This window comes from Triticum dicoccoides, chromosome 1A (assembly GCF_002162155.2).
Source record: "Triticum dicoccoides isolate Atlit2015 ecotype Zavitan chromosome 1A, WEW_v2.0, whole genome shotgun sequence".
NCBI lineage: Eukaryota > Viridiplantae > Streptophyta > Magnoliopsida > Poales > Poaceae > Triticum > Triticum dicoccoides.
The window spans coordinates 478,007,346-478,017,942 of record NC_041380.1 but is presented as its reverse complement, the minus strand read 5'-3'; the positions used below and the strand labels follow the sequence as shown (position 1 = coordinate 478,017,942).

General features: G+C 43.7%; 1 protein-coding gene across 1 annotated transcript; it reads right to left on the bottom strand.

Annotated features, from left to right (window-relative positions):
* Positions 1 to 3,821: 3,821 nt before the first annotated feature.
* LOC119303640 (gibberellin-regulated protein 11-like) lies at positions 3,822 to 4,766 on the bottom strand. The gene is made up of 3 exons (XM_037580801.1): positions 4,612 to 4,766; positions 4,472 to 4,505; positions 3,822 to 4,358 (listed from the first exon to the last, which is right to left on the bottom strand). The coding sequence occupies exons 1-3, from the start codon at positions 4,672 to 4,674 to the stop codon at positions 4,177 to 4,179; spliced, it is 279 nt and encodes a 92-aa protein (XP_037436698.1). The 5' UTR covers positions 4,675 to 4,766; the 3' UTR covers positions 3,822 to 4,176.
* Between the last annotated feature and the right edge of the window lie 5,831 nt (positions 4,767 to 10,597).

Here is a 10,597-nt window from a genome sequence, read left to right as displayed (position 1 = left end):
ATATTCTAACTGCCACATATAAGAAAAGAGTGTGACAATAATTATTTGTAACTTGTTCATGTTAGGTATGGTTGTATAATATAATATTTATTTTTTGTCATTCTTTTTTAGGATTAAACAACTCCCATAAACCAATCTTCCATATAAATAAGTGTGTTATTCTTTGCTTTTGTTCCTAACCTAACTTTGTACAAAAAGCTAAGTGGATTCATTTTTTTTAATTCTTTTTTGGTCATATTTTATCCTTTCTCCATTTTTTATTCTTTTAGGGTGATACCAATGCCTTTAATTCATTCTTTCTTAGAACAAATGTTCTTTTATTTTCATTTTGTTTTTTTCTTCTGTTTTAGATAACACCACTTTCATGATTCTATCTTACTTAGATTAAAATAGCTATTTTAAATGATATTTAGCTTTTTTTTAGTTAATTTTGTCTATGTCTTCTGTTATTGGTAAAAAAAAGTGACCGGCGTGAAAAAATGCATCTACTTTTCTCGCTTGTGCTAATGTTTCACCTTTTTTTGTTCTTTAGTCAATTTCTTTTTTGGATTTTCTTTGCATAGGCGATAATAGTTTATTGTAATCATGTGACTATTTAATTTTTAGGGACTTAAATGTAATTCATGATTAATTAATATACTTAAATCATAATCATTATTATTTGACTACTCTCCTCTTGTTTTGCAAAACATGGAAGAGTGTAAAGTTTTGCGTAATTTATGTGCAATTTATTAGTATATTCTAATAGCCGCATATAAGAAACGAGTTTGACGATAAGTATTTGTAATGTGTTCATGTTAGGCATAGTTGTAATATAAATTTTCTTTTTAAATTTCTTGTCATTCTTATTAGGATTAAACCCCTCCCATAAGTCATTGTTCCTTAGAAATAAATGTGTCAAACTATGTTTTTGTTCATGATCAAAAGTTGTACTAAAAGGTAAATGCTATTTTCATTTTGAATTTGTTTTCGTCCATTTTTTTATCATTTCATAGTTTTTTTCTTCTTTTAGGTAATACCAATTCTCTTAATTCATTCTTTCTTAAAACAAATGTTGTTGTTTTTTCCATTTTTTTTCTTTTAGGTAGCATCGCTTTCGCGATTCTATCTTTCTTAGATTGAGTTTGATAATTCTTTCTTCCTTAGAAAGAAATGTGTCCCCCTTTCTTTTTATTTTTTTATATATTCTTTGAGTATGATATGGCCATGCCTGCTTTGGATATGACCATAGATATTACGTGCATACATATATTTTAGTTTTTTTTGTAATTATACAATATATTGTTGACAACAGAAAAACTACTATTTTTATCTTGTGCAAAGCTAAAGAAGATGGAGATTTGTACATGGCACGAATCAATATGCGTAATTACCTGCTATGTTTGTGAACTATTTCTAATCAAGTCACAATCACGAATTACAAAGTAAGATGAGCCTAGGCTCGTACATGTTGTAGCATCACCGGAGATGCAAAACTTGCATTCATTCACTTCTTCCGGCATCTACATGGATGGATGGATGCATGGTGCGTCAATGCTGGCAAGAAACGGGCCCATCACAATTCACAAGGCTCTTATCGGCTCCTCTGAAGTGCAGACTTTGTCCATTGAATATTAATTTAAAGGCATCTCTAACGACAACCCGTAAAATTTCTTCCGCATCCGTTCGTGAACAAGAACGGCAGTCTGCGGACATGGATGCGGGAGGACGCCATACAATGCTAGCCTTATATATTTCAAACTGCATTTTAACTAACCAGCCGAACTTTATAAAAAGCGACTGATATTCATCAAAGTTCGGATAGAAAGTAACACAAATCATCCATACATAACATGCAAATTAAGTCTAGTACAACAATGTCTCTAATTCGACTAGATCCCGGATGTCCAACAAATTTTTCATGAACGGATCATGTCGTTCCATACATACCCCCCCCTCCCCCCTCTAGCTTCATCCAACAGTGTGTGCACGTAAATGGCCGTCCCTCTGTCCTGTGGTACATCACAGCGGCGCGTACGGGTTACATATAATGTAGACCAACATTGAATGAATGAATCAATCAACAAGTTGAGAAAGATGAAGTAAAACTTACCATCTACTCCATGTCCGCGTGCAATGGCCACCTTGCCTTGAGATGATTGACCAAGTTGCAAAACTTGATGACATTGATCTCGATAGCGTGCAGCGATACGACAATGACCTCACATTGAGTGGTTGAATGATATACGTGTCGTAGGGCGTAATGTGCTTTCGTGCATGAAACTTTTCATGCACTTGTCCCCAGAAGGACTCACATGTGCTCCTGCCTATGAAATCCACGGATGCAGCCAACCACGCATCGCACAATAACTCATCCTCCATGATCGAGTAGCTCACCATCCTTCGTACTCTAGAAAATGACATAGCATTTGAAAATAAGCTCAATGGCATTTGACCGAACGCCTGTTGGGCATGGTGTCCGCCATGGAGGTCGTCGACAGGGGGCAGACTGTACCTGGGTACAAACATCATCATGCTGGAAAGCTCCGTTGGAACAGTGAGCGGGTGCGTAGATGCTGGTTGAGGACATCCGACAATGCATCTGTGGCGGTCGGAGACGAACAACAGCGGTAGTGAAGGTGGAGGGTGCGGTTGCAAAGCAAAAAGAGAAAGGGGCGGAGTGGAAGGAAATGGGACCGGGAGGGAGGATTTGATGGGTTGGGGGTGCCGGAGTCCTACGTTTCGGGTGTCCGGACTACCGCAAATCACCCACATTTTTGTCTCCAATTTGCGGAGAAATCGCATCCGGACCGCACCGCAGATTGATACAGGTCGACGTTGGATGGGCTTCGTTGTCGAGCCGGTTGCGGGAGGTTTACATGTTCGTCTTGGAGATGCCTTAAGGGCATAGAATAAAAGTGACTAGAATTTAAATAAATTTCAGGCACCTGGCATATAGATGCTCCCAACTTTCATGGTATCTATTCGATCCCTTCCCATAATTGCTTCCGCCTCGTCTCTCACGTCGACTCTGTCCTAGCCGTCGCCTTATCCTTCCTCCACCTCACGCACCCATCAATCTCACGTCTCGAACATGGGCAATGCCAAGGTCGATGCTCGCAACCCACTCGCCTTACTCTAGGCTCAAGTCCAAGTGATCTATAACTTCAAGTCCATCACCCCGGTCGCCCTTGACCTCACCACACCAAACTTCAGCAAGCGGCACACTTTCTTCCGTGTTGTGTCACCTAGTACGAGCTCGCGGATCATCTCGACACGGAGGCCCCGCAAGCCAATGACAAAGAATGGCTCCGCCTCGACGCCATCATCCTTCGCTGCTTGTAAGGCTCCATCTCCTTCGACATCCTCGAGCTGGTGATGGAAGGGGAGACTACATTGGTTTGAACGAGCATCATCGCCCTCTTCCGCGACTACCAGAAGGCACGCGCCATGTACCTCGGCAAAGAATTCCGCAACCTCCAGCATGGTGACTGCTCCATCACTGACTACTGCCACAAGCAGAAGATGGTGGTCGACGCTCCCATCACCGACGAACAACTCGTCCACAACACCCTCAAAAGACTTGACGAGGACTATGAGCACATCGCGACACACGTGCACGAAAACGCACAAATACACACATGCTCATATGAACATGTGTTAAAATATATCATCCGTCTTTCTTCATCAGTTCGGACTTTTGAATGAACTGACTGAAGCAGGAATTCAATATGGTATCAAAGCCGAGAGGTTTTGTGATCAGACCCTACCAACGCAGTATTAAAAAAACGATTATGCGGCCTAGACAAATCCTACGTCTAAGGAGTAAATAAGCCTAGACGTGAGGGAGAATGGTATAGATATATATTGTCCGTCTCTCTTCATCAGTTCAGACTTTTACATGAGTTGGCTGGAGTATAAATTCAATACCATACGCACTAATTGTTTTAGTGCAATTGACGGCAATTACCACTGCGTGAGAACGAGATAGCAAACATGCTTACACGATGGATCGATCACGGATGGATGAGCACAAGGTACATAGGCAGCAGCACTAGCTTGAGTACATGATATCATATCGATCGTGCCCCTGGTAGTCTAGTTATCGTTGGCTGTAGCTAGCTTGATGGGATATTTACTGAGACGCCATGATCTAGTATGCATTAGCCTCGACCGGCCGTCGAGAAGGCGGTTGAATCATGGGCACTTGTGGCGGCCGTCGTGCGTGGTCATGTGGGCGTAGCAGGGGCAGACGTCCTCGTTGCCGGCGGTGCCGGGCGGCACGCAGTCGCATCGCCGGCAGCACGTGTTGCACGCCCTGTTGCACAAATTCGGCCGGCTCGACTTGCTGCACCGGTACGAGCACGCGCTGCCGCAATCTGCAAATAGTTGTAAGAGTTAGAAGGATATCACATATCAGTCGTCTGGTACCGATTGATCAAGTCGGCTGGATTGGCAAATGAACCCCATGCATGCATGCGTGTGCGCTTACCGACGGCGTGAGCTTGTCCACTCGGGGCGGTGGTCTGCGGAAGAGGAAAATGAACAGGAACCGAGTTTAGCTAGGCAACCAAAACGTACGTAGCATGCATGTGCTCTGGAAGATTCTAAGGGCATGGATCAGGTGATCACCTCGACGAGGAGCAGGAGGACGACGAGCGCCACGCACATGAACGCCCTAGCTTGGCCGGCCATCCCGCCGATTTGCTTCGCTTTCTTGTGATTTGCTTCTCTTTGCTCAGGGGAAATGTGGAAGAAACCTTTGCCTTTGCTAGCGAGGGGGCGAGGGCCACGTTTTATAGGCCGGGCCGCCGGAGCAGCGGTGAGGCTCGCAGTGGCGCACAGTGGTGGCACAGAGGCAGCACAAGCTCGGCGTGCGCGTGAGTGCACGCCCCCTGTCCCTGGTTCCGTGTTGGGCTCTCGGCTCTCCACGTATCACACAACTTGCGTGCCGAGTGCCACTCGTTGCGTCCATCAGCTTGGCTAAGTCTGTCCTCACTTTGTCGCCCTGATCACTGGACATATACGTTTGGCTGTTTCAGTGAGGGTCTGTACTGGACGTGTGTAATCCTGTCACACTCCGTGACTGCACACACCGGCGCTAATGAAAATACTCCTCCGTTTTTATTTACTACATATATTAGGTTTGACCTAAGTCTAATTTTATAATGTTTGATCAAGTTTATCAAAACCAATCTAAACCTTCACAATAAAAAAAGTATGGTACGAAGGAGTATGTTGAATTGATTCTAATGGTATTGATTTGGTATTGTGAATGTTAAATTCCTATTTTACAAACTTGGTTAAAGTTTAGAAAGTTTAACGCGAGACAAAGCTAATATGCGAAGTAAATAAAAATAGGGTGAGTACACCTGCATGACTTAGGGCATCTCCAACGGTGTACATCAAAAAGGATAGTCCGGACGTGTCCGCGGACAGAAGATAGGTGGGCTGCCATCCAATCTAGTGCACAAAATGTTCACCTCTCGTCCAATGAAGAGATGAGAGAGAAGGGAGGAGGAGGAAAATGTGGATTTATGGTGGGTCCAAGGCTTATCTGTAGTGTGTCCGAACTCTTTCAAACCATTTCTACATTTGTTATCGATTTAGAGGAATTCAGACACCCAGATTGCTCCATAGACCTTTGATGTATCTATTGAATTGTTAAAAGTGTCCGGACAGTCCAGTCTAAACATCTAGAAGCATTTTGTTGTACGCCCTTGGAGATGCCTTTATGAGCTAGTTTGGTTCACATTTTTTATAGCACGCTAGTTTGGTTCATTTGAACTTTGAAGTACTTGCACTTCCACTGAACTTTTCTATGTCTCAACACCTGATGGGCCTTTGCCAGGATGGACCTAGTCATGGAAAGCCCAACTATCTCAGCCCTCTCCATTTTTTCCCTTTCAAACGACAAGGTCTCTCTTTTTTGACAGCGAATAGACTTTATTCCTCACAAAATAGACAAGTCATTTACAAAAAGAGGAGAAATAAAGTCCGGGATAGAACTATCCCAAAATCCCGAAGATCTACTGGTAAGAGAATTTCTAGCTAGGCTATCTGCTACCTCATTCGCTTCACGAAAATAATGCACAAAGGAAGTCTTTGCAAATTCCAACTCCATTTGCTTACACTCCCTGATGATAGCCGCCTCAGGACCAAAGTATGTTTCTTGTTGATTAAAGGCTTCCACTGCAACCGTACTATCAGATTCAATGATCAGTGAATTACACCCAATCCTTTCTGCGAGAATCATTCCATTTCGAACTGCAATTATTTCAGCTGCATCAACATTACTAACATGTGGTATGAACCAATTAGTGGCTGCAATAAAATCACCTCTGTCATCGCGAGCAACAGCACCTGTAGCTTCAGATAAATTTTTAGCACAAAAGGAGGCATCAACATTTATTTTAACTGCCCCTCTAACTGGTTTCTTCCACATATGATCATGTTTTCGAACTGGTTGTTTAGGAGTTGTCGCTCTAACAAAGTTAGTGCAGATAACCTTAATAGCAGTAGCAGTGCGGTTAGGGGCCAGAATATTTTCTCCCTTCACTAATTGCCGTCGCTGCCACCAGATGTACCAGGCTGCAACTGCAACTAATTCGGGCAACGGCAACTCTCCTGCAGCAACTTGAGCCCTACCAATGATCTCCATGGTGACTGATCCAGACCGGTCTTCAGCAACCGCCTTTGTGATAACATCTACCAGACCAAGTTCAGACCAAATTTCAATAGCATGAGGGCAAGTGAATAAACAATGTTGGATGTCTTCAAACCCAACATGACAAATTGGGCACTCTCCACTTGTTGGGATATGACGTCCCGCAAGAACTCCGAAACAAGGCAGTACTCCCCTAAGCACTTTCCAAACGAAATGCTTCACTTTACCTGGGATATGAAGACTCCAAATATGTTTCTATATAGTGTTCAGTTGGGAACTGCCTTGACCCTCCGGCCGATTCCGTTGATGACCGAACTGATGTTCAAATTCCACGTGATAGGCCGACCGAACAGAGAACGTCCCTGATCGAGTACCACTCCATGCAAGAAAATCCTCTAACACTTCCACCCGAAGAGGTATTTGGAGGATTCGATGAACATCCACAGGCAAAAAAACTGATTGAATAAGGTCAACGTCCCACTGTCCAGTGTGTGGATCAATTAATTCTTCAACTTTTCCCAGTAGTGTATCACCCCTTGGTGTTATTACTTTTCGAGTTTCACTTGATGGTATCCAGGGATCTTGCCAAATGTTGATTTTTGATCCCGTGCCAACACACCAAATGCAACCCTGTCTAAAGGTTTGGATACCTGAGACAATGCTCTGCCAAGTGTAAGAAGAACCCTTCTTCGGTCCCGCATTCAGGATGTTTTCGTCGGGATAATATTTTGCACTAAGAACACGTGCACACAAAGAGTCTGGATTCTGGAGCAGTCGCCAACACTGTTTTGCTAACATAGCAAGGTTAAAACTGTGAAGGTCCCTAAAGCCCATACCACCTTTTTTCTTTGGAACACACATCTTCCACCATGCAAACCAATGCATTTTCTTTTTCTCCTACTTATCACCCCACCAAAATCCTGCAATCTCATCAGTAATAGATTTGCAGATCCCTTTTGGAAATTTAAAAACTGACATAGCATACGAAGGGATTGCCTGTGCAACTGATTTCAAAAGTATCTCCTTTCCTTGCATTGAGAGGACCTTTTCCTTCCAACCTTTCAAACGCTGACATATTCTATCAATGAGGTGTTGGAAGCAGTCACTACGGTCTACCCCAACCATGGTGGGCAAACCTAAATATTTATCAGAGAGCGCTTCCGTCAAAATATCCAACTCCCTACAAATATCTTCTCTAACACTAACACTAGTATTGTGGCTAAAGAAAATACTAGATTTTGCATTATTCACCAGTTGTCCCGAACTTCCACAATAGGTATCCAACACTCTTTTCAAAGTATTAGCATTATGAACATTAGCCCTCATGAGAATCAAGGAATCGTCAGCAAAAAGGAGGTGGGATATTGTAACACCCTTGATGCGACTATAGCTCCCACGTGTCGAGGCACGACTTAGAGACATAATCGCATTGAAGGCATATGTCGCAAGTAAGGTAATCTTTACACATCCCATGTAATATAATAATAAAGAGGAGATAACATAGTTGGCTTACAATCGCCACGTCAATCAAGGTACATAAATAACATTACATCATCCAAACACTCATGGCCCGACTACGGCGCCAAAATAAAAGATAACCCAACATGCGACACGGTCCCGATCACCCCCAACTGGGCACCACTACTGATCATCAGGAAAGGAAACATAGTAACGCTGAGAGTCCTCGTCGAACTCTCACTTGAGCTCGAGCGCGTCACCTGGAGCGGAATCGTCAGGCCCTGCATCTGGTGTAATAGTAATCTGTGAGCCACAGGGACTCAGCAATCTCGCACCCTCGCGATCAAGACTATTTAAGCTTATAGGTAAGGCAAGGTAAATATAAGTGGAGCAGCAGCAAGCGACTAGCATATATGGTGGCTATCCTGTTCGCAAAAGAGAGCGAGAAGAGGAGGCAAAGCGCGAGCGAGAAATCTAGAGAACAACCTGCGCAAGCATTACTCCAACACCGTGTCCACTTCTCGGACTCCACCGAGAAGAGGCCATCACAGTAACACACTCAGTTGATTCATTTTAATTAAGTTAAGGTTCAAGTTATCTACAACCGGACATTAACAAATTCCCATCTGCCCATAACCGCGGGCATGGCTTTCGAAAGTTCAAATCCCTGCAGGGGAGTCCCAACTTAGCCCATGACAAGATCTCATGGTCAACGAAGGAATAGACCTCCTCCCGAGACGTTCCAATCAGACTCGGTACCTCGGTTCTTCAAGACACTTCGACAGGTTAAAACAAGACCAGCAACACCGCCCGAATGTGCCGACAAATCCCGATAGGAGCTGCACATATCTCGTTCTCAGGGCACACTCAGATGAGACATCCTACGAGTAAAACCAACCCTCAAGTTTCCCTGAGGTGGCCCCGCAGTCTACTCGGTTCGGACCAACACTCAGAGGAGCACTGGCCCGGGGGGGTTTAAATAAGATGACCCTCGGGCTCCGAAAACCCAAGCGAAAAAGAGGCTAGGTGGCAAATGGTAAAATCAAGGTTGGGCATTGCTGGAAAAACTTTAATCAAGGCGAACTATCAAGGGGTTCCCATTATAACCCAACCCCGTAAGGAACGCAAAATCCAGGAATATAACACCGATATGACGGAAACTAGGGCGGCAAGAGTGGAACAAAACACTAGGCGAGAGGCCAAGCCTTCCACCCTTTATCAAGTGTATAGATGCATTAAAATAACAAGATAATATAATGATATCCCAACAAGTAAATAAATGTTCCAACAAGGAACGGCCTCCAATCTTCACCTGCAACTAGCAATGCTATAAGAGGGGCTGAGCAAAGCGGTAACATAGCCAATCAACGGTTTGCTAGGACATGGTGGGTTAGAGGTTTGACATGGCAATTTGGGAGGCTTGAAAGCAAGTGGTAGGCATCATAGCATTGGCATAGCAAAAGAGCGAGCATCTAGCAAGCAAAGATAGTAGTGATTTCGAGGGTATGATCATCTTGCCTGCACAGTTGTCAGAGTTGACTGGATCCTCGAAAGCAAACTCAACGGGCTCCTCGTTAGCGAACTCGTCTCCCGGCTCTACCCAAACAAGACAAACAAGCAATAAGGACACAATCAACCACGTGCAAGGATCAAACAATATGATGCAAGGATGATATGATATGCGGGATGCGATGTGGGATGCATATGCAAGAATTGACAAGGGATGCATGAACCTGGCCTCAACTTGGAAATCCAAGTGTGCCACTGGAAAGATGAGATGAAATCGCTTGAAAACGATATAAAGAACGCCGGAATCGGAGTTACGGTTTGGAAATGGCAAGCGATTCAAATATGACACCGGTCTGCGATTTACAGCAAGTAGCCATCTAAATGCAATGAGATGAACATGCTACAGCACCCAAACATGACAACAAAATACATGGCAGGGATGCACTCAAGATGCTTAACAAAAGTCTAGCACTGAGATAATGCCAAAACATCCATTAACAGGTTCAAACAAGCATGGAAAAAATGCATATGGTAAACAGATCTCAGACTTAGTGAAATTAACACTTGTCTGGAATTTCAGATCAGGTAGCACTCTTCGGAGCAACAAAACTATATGCTACAGGACCTGAACATGGCAAGGTAAAGCATGGCATGGAGCTACTCAAAGAGCTTAACAAAAGTCCCTTAGTGACCTTGAGCCAAAAGGGATCAGAAAATACAATTGCAAGCATGGGAACATGGCAAAAACATAATCAGATCACAGACTTAGTGAAAACTGGAGCATGCTGAAAACAGATATCAAGTAGGCATGTTTACGAGCTCGATGCACTCACTACGGAGCAAGTCATGACGTACTAAGCATACACCCATCAAGAATACACAAAATGCAAGCTAGACATGGCAATAACAATAGCATAGCATGCACGGGCCAACTACAACATCATCGGCAAAATTGCAAACAAGTTGACAATCTGCCCAGATTCA

Coding starts and splice junctions, on each gene's coding strand:
- LOC119303640 (XM_037580801.1), bottom strand. CDS start 4,674: ATGGCCGGCCAAGCTAGGGCGTTCATGTGCGTGGCGCTCGTCGTCCTC. Junction 4,506..4,611: donor TCCTCCTGCTCCTCGTCGAG/GTGATCACCTGA, acceptor CCTCTTCCGCAG/ACCACCGCCCCGAGTGGACA. Junction 4,359..4,471: donor TGGACAAGCTCACGCCGTCG/GTAAGCGCACAC, acceptor AACTATTTGCAG/ATTGCGGCAGCGCGTGCTCG.